This window comes from Ptychodera flava, chromosome 13 (assembly GCF_041260155.1).
Source record: "Ptychodera flava strain L36383 chromosome 13, AS_Pfla_20210202, whole genome shotgun sequence".
Taxonomy (NCBI): Eukaryota; Metazoa; Hemichordata; class Enteropneusta; family Ptychoderidae; genus Ptychodera; species Ptychodera flava.
In genome coordinates this window covers 32,920,178-32,939,661 of record NC_091940.1, presented here as the reverse complement: position 1 = coordinate 32,939,661, position 19,484 = coordinate 32,920,178, and the positions used below count along the sequence as shown (strand labels likewise).

Genomic DNA, 19,484 nt, shown 5'->3' with positions numbered 1-19,484 from the left:
GTTATTGGGATTATTTTGCAGTAGAACAGGGACTCTGCACTTGTGATGGTCAAGAAAAGAATATAGATTTCTATGAATGGATACAACAGAAGAAATCTACATAAACTGATGAAATATCATGACTTTACAACGATAAGCTGATGACAGTCTTGCCTGCCTGAAAAAAACTGCAATATAACTTCACTTAATATTTATAAAAATGACAATCAAAGAATTAAACTGCAAAGAAATGCATTGAAATGAAGTGCAACTTCACCCCCTGACTACCACCAACAATATATTCACATTTACCACAGGCTAAGGTTATATCAAGTTTTAATTATAAAATAATTTGTGTATTGTTGATAATTTAATTTACTTATTGTAATTAATAAATTAGTTTTGTAAAAAAAAATATCAATATATAAAATTTTGATTTTTGCATAGATTTTTGTGCATAAATTATGCAAATTTCATAATACATCATGCCAGAACTTTCTCTCACTAAATGTAAATGTTAATTTCTTATGGCGCCGGATTTCCAGCATTACAGGTAGTCAAGGGGTTAATATCCTTGTCTACAACCGAGGAGAATTGTGGGGTAATCTCACTTAAATGCTATATCTAGTTCAATTATACGAGTATAAACCTTAATGCAGTGGGCTGGCTGGTGTGAAAGGCTCAAATAAACCATTTAGGATGAAATATACCATACCAAACATGGGTATGGCCCAATTACAATATTTTGTTAGCAAAAAAGCAGCATCATTTTTGCCACATGTCAATGACCAGAAACATTTTTTTTCTCTTTTTTTTTGGCCTTACAGTGAAAATTTATAGATGACCTTTTCTTAGAGTCAGAAGCATAATGAAATAACATAGTTACCTCATGGGACATTTTGTTTCACATCACTGGCAAAAGAGTGAAAAAAATCATATACACTTTTTATTATTTGGGTTGACTTTGTTACTCTTACAGAACCATTACAATCATGTTCAGTAAACAACTCTCTTAAGGCATCCAATCCACCCCTTTGGTATGTTATGTGAAGGTGTCTGTAATTCAGACCAGATCCTGCAACTTTCTTTGCCATAGACTGACTTAAAATGTTATTATTTACAAGGGAGATTAGTGTGCTGTAATTAGTACATTGTTGTTTTTTGTAACTGAGATATTGGATCATCCACTGTGATGTAAAACTTCTCTCTATCATCAATGATACAGTAACCCCGCAGGTGTTCAATAATTTCTGTAACATAAGAACATCAGCAACAGCATTGTGAGCTTCATAGTGTTGCCCTACATAGTCATTTACAAGACTTTCTTGGGAATATGAAGACCTGTCAGGATAAAGTGATCTGAACAGAGGTAAAGAATCTACAAATCCACACACACTTGTGAGAAACTTATCTGTCAAGGAACATTTGTTCATGGCTTGCAATAAATACCTACAATCCAAAGATCGAGCATTGTGTGCAATTAAAATTGGATTATCAAATCTACAGATAAATGTAATAAAATTATTCAAGCATGTCTCCTCGGGAACTGTAGTCACTGGGTTTCTTCATAGTACAATTTACCATTTTTCACAGTAAGGCGAGTTTTTTCACTGGCAATGCGACAAATTGGCTGTGTTGGCAAATATACTGGCTGAACTGGGAATCTCCTGACACAGCTGCAATTTGAGTGATTTCTGCAGTTGAGTCTGAAATTCAATAAAAATAAAACATGAAAAGTTTAGTCTTCTGAATAGTAATATAGAGTCAATCCAGGCTGTGTAAAACATTGATTTTGGTTACAGTCGGGAAGTTACTGAAGTTGAATAATGTGTTCTATCTACTATGTTCACTTTTTGTATGAACAATACTTTCATATGGAATATCAACAAGCATCATGACTTTTACACCAAATTGATTCAAACTACATACATCTCTATGAAACCCAAGCATACTTTGTTTTGTCAACCTGTGTTTGCCATTAAGACTAAAGTAATTTTTTGTTTGTGTCCGCATGCATAGGTTTTCAGAGATTTACTGAGAAAAAAGAATGCAATTTTGTAGCAAAAAAAATGTTTTTGGTGATGTTCTGTCCCAAAACAATGTCTGACTTTTAAATTAATGCAATTTTCTTCTTCAGTTAGTCATATTAGTATTATTGAATCATGTTGCAACATAAACAGTGTAACCTCTACAAGACTACTTAAGTTTACCCCACTGATGTGTGCTCTTGTTAAAAGAAACTGCCAAAAGGGCAAATTTGTTGTGTGTTAATTTTGGGTGTTTTTTGGACCACTTACCTGTGTTCCTTTAACAATTTTGGTGGACACAAAACTAAGAATTTAATTACTCTGACCTAATTCATTAAGGATAACTAGTAAAATGCAGAAAAGACACTGCCAACCACAACTAATGCACTCTTTCAAAATCATAGATAATTTCCAAATACCGTGTATGTTCACTGATAAATACAATGAAGTGTTGGTGTGTGCTAACTAGTTTGGATTTAATATAGGATATTTTAGAGTCAAACATGAAACTGCAGAACAATAAAATGCAAATAAAAGCTTTCAAGAAAACATGCCAATAGAAACTCCAAAACTGATCTTACACACTGTACTTACATGCTGATGTAGTTTCTATATCAAATATCACAGGTGTGTATGATCCTGAAGGTAGAGACACAAGTTCAGGTGCTACAATAGGCTCTGGAATCTCAACCCTGGATTTTTCTGATGACATGGACAGCCCAATATCCTTTTCATACGTACTCCCTTCTCGAACCTCAGTGGCTGCTATCTTCTGGGCTCTTTTCTCTTTTTGCTGAAGTACAAGAAATAAAATTTGACAAAAAAACTGTATGATCTAGTGAGTGGTTCTCATATAAGAAATATTTACAAATAACCATGTTATTTATGGCTGTCTGTCTGCTTGTCTGTCTTTGTCTCACTCTGTATGTATGTACACTGTTTGTGGCATTCATTTTAATTTATTTTTAAATTCTCTCACGTCAACATACCTGTAGCCGCTTCAACTTCCCTTCCTTGGTCTTAACTCTGTCATTCACTTCCTGGACTTTCTTATCCAATTTGGCACCATAAATTTGGCATGTTCTACTTGGTGAGAGTAAATTTTCTTCGTGAACCTGCAATCAAGCAATAACAATAAGCGTATTGCCTGTTTGGAGTTGAGCAAAGTAACTGACTGGTTCACATGGAAGTTATTTAAAAGTTTCATTTCCCTTGCAGAGTACAATATATTGTAATTACAATGTATGCAGGTTCTCAGTCTGTCTTATTATATTCCTCATTATGATTGCCAAACTGTGATTTTTTGGGATGAACAGCATCTGGGAATGTAATGGGTCAATTTAATGTTATACTGACTGGTTGCCATGCTGAGCTAGGTAGAGAAAATTATAACGATCTGTTGCCAAGGTTACTGGTCTAACAAAATAAGCATTTAAAGATATAGTCACCTAGGGTATTCAAAATGGATATGTGAGGACTCTGTTTTTAAAAAACAGCCACTAACTTGAAATCTGTGATTGGCTAGTTCTTCGCTTTCCATTGTAACTGTCACTAAATTCAAATAGGTGACCGTATACTTTTAACATTATATGGTATTCACTAGTAATGTTAAACTGACCTAGCTTCTCACTCTATCACTGAGTCATTCTTTTACCAACCTTACTAATGTATGTATGTCCTATATTCTTCTGGGCAACTGCTGCAGCCACATGCATATTAAAGCTGTTAGAACTGCTGTAGTGTTTGGCTTTCGGTGCTTTTGAAGCTATCACCATATTCAAACTTTCGTTTCCTTGTGATGAACCTAATCTCGCAAGGTCACTCGAATTGGCTATATACAAATTCAAGATACTATCTAAGTCCTTCCTTAGATCTTCACCACACAAATCTTTACCGTATGGGAGGCTTTTGTGCTTATACTGAGCTGGATCTTTCATATATTGGCACCACTTTGTATCACAATTAGTGTGATCACCAAATGCATGGGGGACTATTGCCCTAAGGTTTCTTTCTAGATCACTCACATTGCTGTTGTTTTGACTTAGGGCATAACTGAAGCATTTCTGGAGATAGTTTATTACTTTTGTTGACAACTGACAGTATGATTTCTCTGCTTTCAGTTTATAAAGTTTGTCTGCAAAGCCTTTTTTTACATGATTGTTGTCTTTGTGTTTTACAAATGGTGGGCTAGCCTAAGAACTTGGTTAAATTCTGGATAATAATAAACATGCAAGTTAAAATAATTGTGCACCAGAAACTATTCTTCTAATGATCAGTTGAATCAGGAACTGCAGTGAAATTTGGTTGAAAATGGGTAAAATGTTCCAAAAGTATTATTTTGAATGGGAAACTGAATTAGAAACTAAGAAATGAATCAGGAACTGAAGTGAAAATGGCCTAAATACAATTTGAATTGGTCAAATATGTTACTTTGAATAAGGAACTGGGAACCAGGCTTCTAATTATCAGTTAAATCAGGAACTGCAATGAACCTTGGTTAAAAACGGGTAAAATGGGCCAAAGGTATTATTGTGAATAAGGAACTGAATTAGAAACTAAGACATGAATCAAGAACTGAAGTAAAGGTGGCCTCGATACGATTAGAATGGTCAAATGTGTTATATTGAGTAAGGAACTAGGAACAATCTTCACATTGCAATTCCTTATTCTATTTTGAGAATAAGGAACTTGGAACAAGGCTTCTAATTATCAATCGAATCAGGAACTGTAGTAAAAATTGGTTGAAAACGGGTACAATGGACAAAAAATATTATTTGAATAGGGAACTGAATAAGAAACTGAAATGAATCCGGAACTGAAGTGAAAATGGCCTACATACAAGTAGAACTGTTCGCAGGTGTTATTTTGAATAAGGAACTGGGAATCGAACTTAACATTGCAGTTCTTTTCAGAATGGGTCAAATAAAAAAACTAGGAACTCGGCTTCTAATTATCAGTCAATCAGGAACTGCGGTAAAATTTTGTTGAAAACGGGTAAAATGGGGAAAAAGTATTTGAATGGGCAACTGAATTAGAAAATGGGAAATGAATCAGGAACTGAAGTGAAAATGGCGTCAACACAATTAGAATTGGTCATAGATGTTATTTTGAATAAGGAACTGGGAATCAAACTTAACGTAAAAGTTGCAGTTTTTTTTCAGATTGAGTAAAATAAGGAACCAGGAAATAGGCTTCCAATTATCAGTCGAATTAGGAACTGCAGTTGACATTTGGTTGAAAACGGGTAAAATGGGCTAAGAATTTTATGACTCGGGAATTAAATTAGAAACTAAGAAATAAATCAGAAACTGAAGTGAAAATGGCCTAGATAAAATTCGAATTGGTCAAATGTGTTATTTTGAATAAGGAACTAGGAACTAGGAACCAACTTCACATTGCAGTTCCTTATTCAGCTTGGGTCGAATAAGGAACTAGGAACTAGGAACCAACTTCACATTGCAGTTCCTTATTCAGATTTCGCCGAATAAGGAACTAGGAACTAGGGTTCTAATTATCAGTCGAATCAGGAACTGCACTGAAATTTGGTTGAAACAGGTACAATTGGCCAAAAGTATTATTGTAAATCATAAACTGACTTAAATTACAACTATAAAATAAATCTGAATAGGAAATGTTAATGGCCTAATAAATATTCGAATTGGTCAAATATGTTATTTTGAATTAGGAACTCGGAACCAACTTCATATTGCAGTTCCTTATTCAGATTTTATCAAATAAGGAACTTGGAACTAGGGTTGTAATTATCAGTCGAATCAGGAACTGCACTGAAATTTGGTTGAAAACAGGTAAAATTGGGAAATAGTATTATTGTGAAACATAAACTGACTTAAATTACAACTATAAAATAAATCTGAAATGTAAATGGCCTAATAAAATACGAATTGGTCAAATATGTTATTTTGAATAAGGAACTAGGAACCTACTTCACGTTGCAGTTCCTTATTCAGCTTGGGTTGAATAAGGAACTAGGAACTAGGAACTAACTTCACATTGCAGTTCCTTTTTCACATTGCAGTTCCTTATTCATATTTTGCTGAATAAGGAACTAGGAACTAGGGTTCTTATTATCAGTCGAATAAGGAACTGTACTGAAATTGGTTGAAAACAGGTAAAATTGGGGAATAGTATTATTGTGAATCATACATTGACTTAAATGACAACTAAAAATAAATCTGGAACTGAAATGAAATTGATCTGATAAAATTCGAATTGCTCAAATGTGTTATTTTGAATAAGGAACTAGGAACCAACTTCACATTGCAGTTCCTTATTCAGATTGGGCCGAATAAGGAACTGGGAACCATCGAATAAGGAACTAGATACTAGTTTACAATTGCAATTAAAATTTTGTTAAAAAGGGGTAAACTGGGACAAAAGTATTTTTTGGATTGGGAACTGAATTAGAAACTAAGAATGCAAATGGCGTTAATACGATTAGAATTGGTCAAATATGTAATTTTGAATAAGGAACTAGGAACTAGGAACCAACTTCACATTGCAGTTCCTTATTCAGTCATTCAGAATGGGCCGAATAAGGAACTGGGAACCATCGAATAAGGAACTAGGAACTAGGATTCCAATCACAGTGAAATTTGGTTAAAAAATGGGTAAAATGGGACAAAAGTATTATTTTGAATCGGGAACTGAATTAGAAACCGAGGAATGAATCAGGAACTGAAATGAAAATGGCTTAAATAGGATTAGAATCTTTCAAATGTGTTATTTTGAATAAGGAACTGGGAACTAGGAACCAACTTCACATTGCAGTTCCTTATTCAGACTGGGCCGAATAAGGAACTGGGAACCATCAAATAAGGAACTAGGAACTAAGTTTCTAATTGCAGTAAAATTTGGTTGAAAAGGGGTAAACTGGGACAAAAATGTTATTTTGAATCGGGAACTGAATTAGAAACTAAGAAATGAATCAGGAACTAGTGCAAATGGCGTTAATACGATTAGAATTGGTCAAATATGTAATTTTGAATAAGGAACTAGGAACTAGGAACCAACTTCACATTGCATTTCCTTATTCAGACTGGGCCGAATAAGGAACTGGGAACCATCGAATAAGGAACTAGGAACTAGGTTTCTATTTGCAGTAAAATTTGGTTGAAAAGGGGTAAACTGGGACAAAAATGTTATTTTGAATCGGGAACTGAAATAGAAACTAAGAAATGAATCAGGAACTAGTGCAAATGGCGTTAATACGATTAGAATTGATCAAATATGTAATTTGAATAAGGAACTAGGAACTAGGAACCAACTTCACATTGCATTTCCTTATTCAGACTGGGCCGAATAAGGAACTGGGAACCATCGAATAAGGAACTAGGAACTAGGGTTCTATTTGCAGTAACATTTGGTTGAAAAGGGTAAACTGGGACAAAAATGTTATTTTGAATCGGGAACTGAAATAGAAACTAAGAAATGATCAGGAACTAGTGCAAATGGCGTTAATACGATTAGAATTGATCAAATATGTAATTTTGAATAAGGAACTAGGAACCAACTTTACATTGCAGTTCCTTATTCAGAATGGGCCGAATAAGGAACTGGGAACCATCGAATAAGGAACTAGGAACTAGGTTTCTATTTGCAGTAAAATTTGGTTGAAAAGGGGTAAACTGGGACAAAAATGTTATTTTGAATCGGGAACTGAAATAGAAACTAAGAAATGAATCAGGAACTAGTGCAAATGGCGTTAATACGATTAGAATTGGTCAAAATGTAATTTTGAATAAGGAACTAGGAACTAGGAACCACTTCACATTGCAGTTCCTTATTCAGAATGGGCCGAATAAGGAACTGGGAACCATCGAATAAGGAACTAGGAACTAGGTTTCTATTTGCAGTAAAATTTGGTTGAAAAGGGGTAAACTGGGACAAAAATGTTATTTTGAATCGGGAACTGAAATAGAAACTAAGAAATGAATCAGGAACTAGTGCAAATGGCGTTAATACGATTAGAATTGGTCAAAACTGTAATTTTGAATAAGGAACTAGGAACTAGGAACCAACTTCACATTGCAGTTCCTTATTCAGAATGGTCCGAATAAGGAACTGGGAACCATCGAATAAGGAACTAGGAACTAGGTTTCTATTTGCAGTAAAATTTGGTTGAAAAGGGGTAAACTGGGACAAAAATGTTATTTGAATCGGGAACTGAATTAGAAACTAAGAAATGAATCAGGAACTAGTGCAAATGGCGTTAATACGATTAGAATTGGTCAAAAATGTAATTTTGAATAAGGAACTAGGAACTAGGAACCAACTTCACATTGCAGTTCCTTATTCAGAGTGGGCTGAATAAGGAACTAGGAACCGGGAACCAACTTCATGTTGCAGTTCCTTATTCAGATCGGGTCGAATAAGGAACTAGGAACTAGGAACTAGGAACCAACTTCACACACCTGGGTCAGTGTCGTTTTCGGCCACGGTACTAAACTTCTTCGATGCTGTGTTCGAAGCGTCCAAAGAACAATAGATGAAAGCGTTAACGTTCAAACAGCTGCCAATCACGAGGGGACGCGCAAAGGTGCAAACTATCAAACATTTGTTGTGTCCATCGGATCGATTACGATGTCAACAATGAATAAACGATTCTTACCACTGAGCAAAATACTTGACCAGCGGTTACTGAACACGAGCCTCAGATGAGTTCAGACAAACGGACTACTTCATGGTTTCAAGCAGATTGCCTCTCCCTGTTTGTTTGTGGATCTGTGTAACTGTAGGCCTATGAATGGGTGACCTGCAGTACGTATTTTACGATGATCTCTTTTGGAAGTATGTTGTGGCCTAGCCCTGCGTACGATGCCGTGTGTTCCGGCGTTATACGGCCTCCCACCACAGCTCTGCTGATTGCCATGGACAAAACCGGCAACATGCGGATCCAATTTGGACGGAGCACGAAAAACTACTTTTCTAACTGTTTCGGCCTACCCCAAATCACTCAACTGCTAACAGACTGCGTGAAAATGCTCTCGTGACATCAAAAAACACATTGTTTGCTGGCCATGCACGGTCAATGGCCTATGCAGTGAACGGCCATGCCACGATAATACAGGTGCCCATGAGCTTCATTATTTCCTGTCGGGTCGGGGCGATGAAACTAAATCGCAATTAATTCATCTCTGTCGGATTTGACCAAAAAGAGACACTTGACATAGATTATAGCATCAAATGTTGCCGTTCAGACTGAAACATGATGAAAGGTTTGAAGATCGCCGTGATGTCGTTCTTCTCTATACGTTTTTCTGAGCTTGTTTTTTTACTAAATTGCTCTAAATTATATTATCTGACGTTTTTTTTTGAAATCTTATTCAACTTTTCTTTCCCAACCAGGGCACAACATTACCTTTTTCACTTTCATAGTAACCTAGGATTCATATAATTCGCAGATTAATAGACTCTTATGTTCTTCCTCGATTGTCTGTAACTGATTTTGCTATCCCGATATCGATATTGCTTTGAAGTTCGCACTCAGGTGCCTTGAAACTTACGTCAATCACTGAAATAGTTTTCGGACTAACTCAAGAAATTCGACAACTACTAACAAATAGTCGGCAAAATTTACAGAGACTAGCAATAATAATGATGGTCATTTTACCGTCTTTAGCTAAGCGGATTCGCTTGGCGGAAGCAGTATAATATATAGGGACTGGTCAGTTTCTTCAGCCTGGGGGGCGGTGTATTCATGGGGAGGGGGTCACCCTGTTTTGGACTTGGTGATGGGGGGGGGGGGTCACCATGTTTTGAAATGCCCAATAAGGGGGGTCAGTGTGTTTTTGAAATTTGAAACAGCTCATCATTGCCTAAAATGCTAGTGTCAGCCACAAATTTCATCATTCAGTTGTATTTTTCGGCGCGCCCTTCGTAACTGTAATAATAAGTCATATTTTTCAGCACGCCCAATTTAACATATCAAGCATACATACATCAGAGATATCTGTATGTTCAATATTTTTCAGCGTGCTCTTCAAGCTCATTACTTTAATATATCAGAATTTTTTCAGCATGCCCTTCAGGTGCATGACTTTAATATACAATGCATATATATCAGAGATTTCAGGATTTGTCTCTCTACCGAGCGGCGTATTCTTCCACTCTTTCTGCAAGATGCTGTTTCGCGCTTTTCAGTCTCTGGTCGATTAGCCTTCTGGGTCCTTGTCTTGTATATCGGTTAATGAAACATTCCCTGGAGCTTCCAAATTCTTATGTAGCTTTTCTGTCAATGTCACCCACCATACTTCTGAATTGACGGTCATCATAACGAGACCGCAGATTTGCGCCTGTCGTTCGGGTGTAAGTTGTTTCAAATTTATGTGAGCGTCGAACTTATTCAGTCTTTGACTTCCGTCTACCCCACCCGTACATTTTGACGATTACTGCGATGGCAATATCGTTCATTCTCTCGACTAAGGCTCCGAGTCCTTGTTCATGGTTTTGAAATTCTAGTTCATGTAGCCCCAGAATTTGTATCATATATACCATACAGTAATTATTGATGCAGGTCATGTTGATGAGCCAAACCATTATCTTCTACTTGACGTTCTGCCATTTCTCTCACTTCGATATCTTCGCTTGGTTTCTTTATCTTCCTCGAGCCGCGTTCAAAATCATGCAGTTGTCTCGTTCTAATCTTTTTCTTCCATCCGGATTCTCTACCAATTTATTATGGCCCTCTCAGGCTATTACTAGTCACTGAGTAGAGAGTGACAAAATGGGCAACCAACAGCGGCACAGGTGTAAGCTAAAGGCCAAACTGCTGTACGGGGTCGTCCCGAGGGAACTTAGTGTAGAACCAGAGATAGGCGACAAAGGTGTTGGGTGTCAGAGATGAGGTGGTTTATTACTTTTCCAACACCAATCCATCTCCATCCCTGTTTCTCTCAAAAATCTTAAAATTCATGGTGTCAAAACCTTTCCCACATTTGTGCAATTTCGTCGACTTCTTAAATAAAAGATGCTGACTTGTAAAATACTGACGTGTGAACAATTGCAACCATGCTTGAAATTAGAAAATAAACAACCATAAAATTCCTGTTCGAGTCACTTTGTTGTATGTGGACATTGTACATATAATTGTTCTAAGGCCATTTAAAGAACACTTTTGCTTGCCGTCATTAGATTGTTGAAAAACCTACCAGCCAGCCAGGGAAAAAAAACAAAGACAGACAAAAACACAAGTGTATTAACATACGCTCAATTTTAATGTAATCCTTTGGAAAATGATTTTTTTATTTGTAATTGTATTAATATTGTGTTTGTTTTCTTAACTTTTCTCTGAAAACCTACCAGCACGTATGCCACCCGAGGAGCCATTCGTTATTATACGCCTCACAAAAATATCAGATGTAGATACCACGTGCATGTGCTTATCACGTTACACATTTACACATCTCAAAAATTCAGTTCAATAGGCTGATAATAGAGCAGGCCAGGCTACCCTTACTGAGGTTTACTGATCGACAGTCCAGGCAGTGCTTGCAAGCGTTCATATTTGACTCATACTAAGTTCACACTACGGAGGCTAGTAGTCTGAGACGGCCCTGCTTTAGAAAAACCAATTTGAGTGACAACTTGAACATTAGATGTAAGATAAGATGGAGCTTGACCCCTAATTAACTTCAAATGTGCACTGGATTAAAGACCCTACTACTTTTTGTAAGGAAAAGTGCAAGCTAGCAGTAGATCAGAGACAAAATGTCGCCCATATACATTCTGTATTAACATTACCAACGTTTACTGGATGTATTTCCTTCATAAAATAATTTCTTTAAAGGCTGGAGTGCAAAGACACTTTTATATTGAATGTATACACCCTCACACCTTAATAAAATAAAACACTTTTGGTACGTCGGAAATTGATGATATTTGTGGTATTAATTCGTTTTTGTCATACTATTTAAAAGGCAAAGCAGTAAGAAATGACATTCATCCTCCGCGATTGAAATGTCTTGATTTTACTGTAAAACATAATCAGAGCTTTAGTGGGGTTTTATGAGTACAGTGACATCCCTCTGAACATCTGAGCCTCGCCAGGTTTACTTTAAACTTCCTAAAGTTATTTCGCGAAGTATTTACAGTGGTTTTGCATTGAACCGTAAGCAATACCAAGATATGCTGTCTAAATTTAGGAGTTGCCAACCCTGCGAGGCGCAATTATCGACTAGGCGGTATAATATCAGTCAATAACAAAGAAATCAACTCTGCGAAAGTTGAAAAATTGTCTGGAAGGAAGCCATGCATAGTCATAACAACGCCACACACACAGCTAACTGTTCAGGACGCATCATTTGTTTGTGTAGATCTGGTGGTGTTGTTGTTTTGGCCATCATGTCAGCCCTCCTTCCAGACAATCTTTGTACTTGATTTCTTTGTGATCGACTTATATTACCACCAGACGATAGTTATAACTGACAGTGTTGGCAACTCCTCAATTTAGACAGTACACCTACCTCCCCTATTGTCAACGGTTCAGCGTAAATCACTGTAATTCAGGCTCAAGCATTAGTTTAAATCTTACGTAGGTTTTCAAACGTGGATGGCTAATGAACTGACCATTCTTGCCTGAAACAAGTTTTCATGAAATGATGAATGACTTCAAAAAAGTAGTAGAATTTTCTACCTAGCCCACCTGATGCTCAAACAATACTACACCAAAACAACACCTGAACAGAATCTCTCTCCATTGACATTTTTACAATCAATTATCGATTTATCAAATGACAAATATGACGGTTTTCCCTTCTTCCTTCTCCTTAGTAAGCAAAGGGATGAGCTTTCGGTGACAACGTTATAACGTCGGCCTCGGAATGATAAATCTTCACTCACGCTGACATCAGTCTGGATAAATTGTCCCTGGCTCTATGCAAAATTACGAATCGTGTCTTGTATGACCGACATTCACAGTGATTAGTCTTCGAGTATCTTTAACGTGCAATCTATGAATGCCCTCAATAGGCACTTCTCACTCTCTGCATTTTCTTCGTCCGGCTTCGTTTTCAGAGTTTCACGAATTATTTTCTCTCTTTCCTCCCACGTTTCGCCCTCTGATTCTATTATCTATCTGAATGTCAAATTATCACGATAACTATTGACACAGTTGTCCAATAGATTCGGTTCTTGCTCTTCATCCCTTTCAGCCAGTGTTCCTTTTTATCGTCTTATTTCGCCTGTAAATCGTTCACCGCTTTTGTTACTAGTTTCTCATATCGTTTCTCGGTTCTTTGATGTCTGTTTTAGAATAGAAATAACGATCAACTTGTTTCTTCTCGTTTATCTCCAGCTTCTTCTAGTTGACAATTTTATCTGACGAGGTTTGGGCCCTGGGTTTAGCTCTACACCTCCAGATTGGTGTAAAGATGAACAATGGATGACAGGAATGCCACTTTTCTATCCTCAACACTTTATATCGCCTGCTGCCAAGCAGGAGTACCATTTATATTGTCACCTAGCTTGTTTTCAATCGATTCACAAAAAACTCTAACATTATCGTCTGATCGTCTAGTCTGCCACAGGTTATATACCAAGACTAAAAGTGTCCATGCCCAGAAAGAACAGTACATACTCCTTTCGACAACTGTCAGACTTACAACAGATAAACAACAGAACAATCTGTAAAAAAGTTCATTCATTGAGGACTATACCGTGAATATGACGTATACCGCTAAACAGACACCAACCTCCACTCCTTGGCTGTAAAAACCTGTCAGTTCTAGATCTCTAACCTTCTTTTCCGAATTCCATTTTATGAACATTTTTTGTCGTCAACCAGTGAAAAACATTTGTTTGATTTCAATTTTTGTAAGGAACTTCGAAGGCGAAAAATACTGGGGCTCCAACAGCACGCTTTTGACACGACAAAAACTGCATCGTCGCACTATAGATCAAACTGTCACTTTGTTCACTTGGCTGACATCAACACTTTGTACACTTGTTCGAAGGGGCGACGATGATATGATATGATATGATATGATATGATATGATATGATATGATAAGGCATTTACGTGACGTGACGTAACATTTCATAACATTTCATAACATGACATGATATGATATGAAATAATATGACATAGGGGGTTGCAGAAATGTCCGACCCAAGGGGTAGGGGTGGGGATGTTTTGGTCTCAGCACTTAGTTCTTCTTGCTATGGTTTATTTTATTTTAATACGTTAGACTATGATATGTATTGCCAATAAAGAATACTACCAACCTTTGGTGTCTTGGACTTATGTTTGCACTCATGTGGTTTTGTAACGATTTTTTTCTCCTTCGCTATGTCACGTATTTGTCCTTTTCGCGAAGTTTTGTCATCGTGTTGCGTCTGATGCGTTTGATTGCCTAATGCGCCAAAGCAAGCAAGGGTGAATCACTAATCTGTGGACGCTGTCACCAGATTATCACCGAATTAACTTCAACAACGGACGCACCAGTAAGCCACAGTCCCTCCCTCGTTGTTTACTTTGTCAAAGTTAAGTGTATACTCTTTTTTCTCTTTTTAAGGTATAGCTTCTTTCGGTCATGGTTGATGTCTCAATACTACTCACTGTTTTTACATCTGAAGGGGTGCGTATTTATTTTTCTTCACGGAATCAGTTGATTTCGGCTGGTGGTGTCTATTAGTAAGTGCATGAGCACTGTCTTTGTCATTTGTTTACGGCAATGGCGTTGCTCGCTTCCATATGATCTCAATATCGAACGATAATACTGACCACTTCGCATTGCTAGCCAGGTGATTAACATTTCAAAAGTGCTAATTGTTGAAAAAGTGTCCTGACAATCAGTGACTTTAAGATTTTTCAGAGCACCATAGTAGCGTTTACATAAAAGCTTTAGTTCCCTTGATCACCCTGCGTTACCTGCACACCTAATGGACTTTCCCATCATTTTTTTTGGTTTAAAATGTGATAAAAGAGAGACTCCCGAAGCAAAGCGAATGTTAGACGGGCTTTCATCAACAGGATACGGCAGCTTCTTCTCGAGACCCTCGTGATATCAGCGTATGGTGAGTCAACATGAGTCTTCTCCATGTTTTTGTTTCTATTAATCTGTGTTAATTAATCAAATATATTTAATTAATTTATGTTTCTGTGATACGGCAATAGTATCCACCCTTTACGGTAGGAGTGGTCTACACTTTCTACAACCTGCAGACTCCTTTCGATTTCCACTCGATGAAGAACTCTTTAAACGTGTAAAATTTTGTGTTCAATCTCACTTTGATGTTATCTTCAGCAGGCAGTTATGTGTCTTTGCTTTAAGGTAGTTCGCGCCTAGAAAGTGAAAGACTTCAACTTTTGCTCAAACTTTCCGGAATGAAACTTTCACCCACTGTCTTACCAAATCAACAATAACAATTGGGGGGCACCGTGCAAACTTTGGAGCAAACGAAACAAACTACCCAACATTTTGCGATATTTGAAATTCAAAACGGCCGCCATTCCTGTGTTAATTCTATGGGGGAAAAATAAATTTTGGATTTTCTAAAAACTAAGCCAGTGAAAGTTTTTCTTCCTCCTAGAGCTTTAAAATGAGGCCCCCACAAGTGGTAGATCAGAAAAGAATTTTAGATATTAAAGTCTGAATATCTTTCCCCGAGGTGCGTTCTACCTAAAGTATGTGTGAAATATTTTGAAACATAACATGACAATTCTAATAATGATTTTATACCTACAAAACAGCTTGCAAATAAACTATACGCGTCTATTTTTATTGAGTCAAACACATTTGTTGTCAAACTGAATGACTGGATCACAAAAGAGATTTCTAAGTTTTACAGCGGTATGTCAATAACAATCTTACAGATTATTAGGAGCGCATCATGATCCATGGGCGGACGATTCTGTGGTTCAAGAATTTCTATGTGACAATAGTCTATTATGTAGATACATTTAATTTGCCGTGATAGGAATCAATTCCCAATCGTATTATATCTCACCAGATGGTATTAAAGCTTTTTGCGACATTTCTAAAAGTCCTTCTACTTAAGCGACATATTAGAACGATAATGTATTGATTTTATTTGTTAGACTTTTCTCAAATGTCTGATGATAGCGTCTTTCACATGGACGAACTGAGTTTGGCGCCTTCTGACAAAAAAAAAATGCAAAACTGAATTATAACGGTAGATCTGCGAAAATGATCCTACTACTTTACAATCTATTCAATCCTGGCCAAAATTTAGTGACTGTATGTCGATCTCGAGCCAAAAAAACAATGTAGCGACGACACTAATAAATTATTTTTGAAACTAGTAAATGTGAGCTACAATTCTTGAAATCTGCATATGAGGAAATTGTTCGTTAGCAGAGCGCCCCTGGTATCTCCCTTTTGGTTGTCTATCCGTCAGGAGACACATTTAGTTATGGAAGGCTTCTGTTAATAGCCGCTCACCATTACTGTGACAACGTTGACATTACATACTCCAAAATGATCGACATTTCTTGTGATCTGGCCATTTTTGTGATATCAATAAACGATTTTTCATGACAAGTAACGTGTGATTATATTCAATGCCCTAACCATGATTTGCCCAAACCTTAGAGCGATTTTATGTTTAAAATATGTGCACGCCTTGTTCATTTAAAGTGCCTAATAGGTTTTCCAGTTACAGTAGCGAAACAAGAAAATGTCATTGACATCAATAAAACAAAAAGAGTGAAAAATTCATGAATTGATACCGGATGCTTCACGATTTTCTATCATAAATTAAATTGTGTCATACAATAATGGTTCCAAGTTCAATCAATTTTCTTTTCGTCTGATCCATAAACGTTTCTATCTTTCCTTGTTTTGTTTTAAAGTGTACGATGGCTCGTATGGCGATATCATTGATACTGCTATTAAGTCTGGCGGCCGTAGAGGGCAGCGACCCATGCATGGACGAGAATAATTCGATTCGTTTAGACTCATGTTCACTCCTCACGGGCGACGACTTTTGCAGTAAGATGTTGAATTACAGGGACAGTCAACACATGATCGGTTATAGATGGAGCTGTAACTGCGATCAAGAATGCCTGCGTTACGGCGACTGTTGTTTTGACTACCTAAACGTCTGTCGTAACCAATTTCTCGAAGATAAAACTGAGTTGCCGGAACTGAGCGACAGTGGCATTTACGCATGCGTAAAAATTGACACGACGTCACCGACGAATGTCTGGATGGTTGGTAAGTGCAAGTCGTCGTGGCAAGACAGTGTTATCAGGGCGAAGTGTGAAACCACAGTCCCTCTAGGTGAGTTCATAATTATAGAAGTACGCATGTTGGTTCCAATCATCAAATTATGGTCATCGTTCTGCATTAGACTTGAAGAGTCTGGCTTGACTATACCAACTCGGAGATGTGTCTTTTGGAAACGTTATAACTAACTAACAAAACAGGTGGTATCTCAGTAAAAGAAGATACAGTGTCTTTAATCCATGCTTGTCGGAGAGCAATACTGAGAATGGACTTGAATTACGACAATGTATGAACTAGCATGTTATTCCCTGGGACCGAAAGCATTACTGTTGTTCTATACAGGGACGCTGTTGTTTGAGCTGCTTATGTACGTACAGAAAGCAGCTTCATTTATTGTCATGTTGCAATTTCAATGGTAATCCAGTTCTTGCGACTTTACTCATGTATTTTATTTGTGTTTGTTTCTTTGTTGCAGGCTTATCAGTTCAAAGTATTCCAGTCACGTGGCCCGCTGGATCAGAAATCTACCGCAACATATACTGCGCATTGTGCAATGGTGTCAATCAGTCTGAGATAGTGGAATGGAAGGTGAAAGTCAATCTAGTCTCCAATTCACTTTTCCACTCGTCAGATATCAACACATTTGAAGATTTTGTCCTTGCCACCAATTATGATTACTCCGGCAACAAAACTGCGGTGGACGTCATCTTTCGAATGGAAGAAAGATTTGACAGGCGACTGAGGGCGTGTGTTCCGTATATCGACAGCTGTGATGCGTCGTTCTCTGAAGGTAGAGGTTTACATTTGATGTGTCGGTCCTATTTTTCCATAATTGAACACAAAGCTCCGAACGAACAGCAGTACTACAAGAATATCCACTGTGCCATGTGCAATAAAGCTACTGAAAGAAATGCGTGTGGTTTAAACTTTATGACGAACTACACTAATAGGCACGCATTTTCTTTGAATCTTCTGTTTGATATAAGAAGTGGAGGTCAAATCCAACTTACAACCAATGTCATAGGTAAATATTCGTTTTCCCACAATTATAACTGCTTTGAAGGTGAAATTTTTGATCTTGCATCGCAGTCCTGTACAACCGTTGTCAAGAGGCAACGGTTAGATGTTGATCAACACGTGGTGTTTAACAAGACATCGGCAAATATCTCTGTTGCTCGTCCTAATCACACGTACCTAAATACATCCGAGGAGTTTGATCTCAGTTGTCCCAAATCTGAAGATACTGTAATGTTGTCTAAGAAAGATTTTCAAATAAATGAAGGCCTGCTCACTTTTGGCGTAAATTCATTGACCTTCACAACAGGAGTTTATATACTCGTGAGAAATGCATCTAGCGCCCTAGTTTGTTTGCCGAGGGATTTTATCAGTCGCATTAAAACTAGTACCCAATCCTGGGTGACAATAACATGCTCTTCGCTTTCCATTGTTTGTTTAGTTGCCAACTTAATCATCTTTTATGTGCCAAAATCCATGAAAAGTTTACCCGAAAAGCTGCTGGTCAACTTCAATTTTTCTCTTTTGTTTGCCCAAATCGCTTTGGTATTCAGCATGGGATTGAACGAACTGCCAAGTTTGTGTCCTTACATCGCCGTCTTTCTACACTACACCTGGTTGGCCAGTTTTGTCTGGACGTCACTGATTAGTTTTGACATCTGTCGAACATTCCGCTCCATTCACAAATTTCTTCGGGTGGGGCAAAATCCCCGGATTGTGGTTTGTACTACAGCATCTGTGAATGGACAACACCTTCTGTTGTCGTATCTGTCGCAATCTTTATAAACTTCACGGAGTTTGCAGACTTTGATGTTGGTTTCGGTGAAAACGAGATTTGCTGGATCCGTAATAAGTTAGCTGTGCTGTTTTTTTCCTTCTACCGGTGACAATGTCGTTTGTTTTCAATGCAGGTTGCTTTGTGCTCTCATTGTGGTACATTTTCCAGTCCTCTACACAATACGGGCGACGTGAGGAAAATGGGTGTTTGGCGACGACATTTTCTCATTTTTGTGAAAACGTTTCTGCTGATGGGTCTAACATGGGGCCTGACATTGATAGCTGCATTCTTAGAAGCTGAACTTCTCACGTTCATCTCAAACATTGTTAATTCTTCACAGGGAGTCCTACTTTTCATGGCCTTTGCTGTCGATAAAATACTCCGTGCACGTAAAGCTGTCACTTCTACTCAGCAGCGCGTCACGTAAGAAATTCTCAAGGAAGCATCACCAATACGCAGATCCCTGGATAGCTTGGTTTAT

General features: G+C 37.5%; 3 protein-coding genes across 3 annotated transcripts in view; 2 read left to right on the top strand and 1 right to left on the bottom strand.

Moving 5' to 3' along the window:
• Positions 1-19,484, top strand: part of LOC139148211 (atrial natriuretic peptide receptor 1-like) — a 282,135-nt gene that overhangs the window by 177,361 nt on the left and 85,290 nt on the right. The window lies entirely within an intron of this gene.
• On the bottom strand, positions 380-3,989 carry LOC139148205 (uncharacterized). The gene is made up of 4 exons (XM_070719522.1): positions 3,665-3,989; positions 2,996-3,121; positions 2,601-2,799; positions 380-1,685 (listed from the first exon to the last, which is right to left on the bottom strand). Exons 1-4 carry the CDS (start codon positions 3,941-3,943, stop codon positions 1,567-1,569), a joined length of 723 nt encoding a protein of 240 aa, XP_070575623.1. The 5' UTR covers positions 3,944-3,989; the 3' UTR covers positions 380-1,566.
• Positions 16,842-19,430, top strand: LOC139146939 (uncharacterized). The gene is made up of 3 exons (XM_070717799.1): positions 16,842-17,265; positions 17,687-18,921; positions 19,344-19,430. Exons 1-3 carry the CDS (start codon positions 16,842-16,844, stop codon positions 19,428-19,430), a joined length of 1,746 nt encoding a protein of 581 aa, XP_070573900.1.

Coding starts and splice junctions, on each gene's coding strand:
- LOC139148205 (XM_070719522.1), bottom strand. CDS start 3,943: ATGAAAGATCCAGCTCAGTATAAGCACAAAAGCCTCCCATACGGTAAA. Junction 2,800..2,995: donor GGAAGTTGAAGCGGCTACAG/GTATGTTGACGT, acceptor CTTGTACTTCAG/CAAAAAGAGAAAAGAGCCCA. Junction 1,686..2,600: donor TATAGAAACTACATCAGCAT/GTAAGTACAGTG, acceptor ATTGAATTTCAG/ACTCAACTGCAGAAATCACT.
- LOC139146939 (XM_070717799.1), top strand. CDS start 16,842: ATGGCTCGTATGGCGATATCATTGATACTGCTATTAAGTCTGGCGGCC. Junction 17,266..17,686: donor TGAAACCACAGTCCCTCTAG/GTGAGTTCATAA, acceptor TCTTTGTTGCAG/GCTTATCAGTTCAAAGTATT. Junction 18,922..19,343: donor CCATTCACAAATTTCTTCGG/GTGGGGCAAAAT, acceptor AATTCTTCACAG/GGAGTCCTACTTTTCATGGC.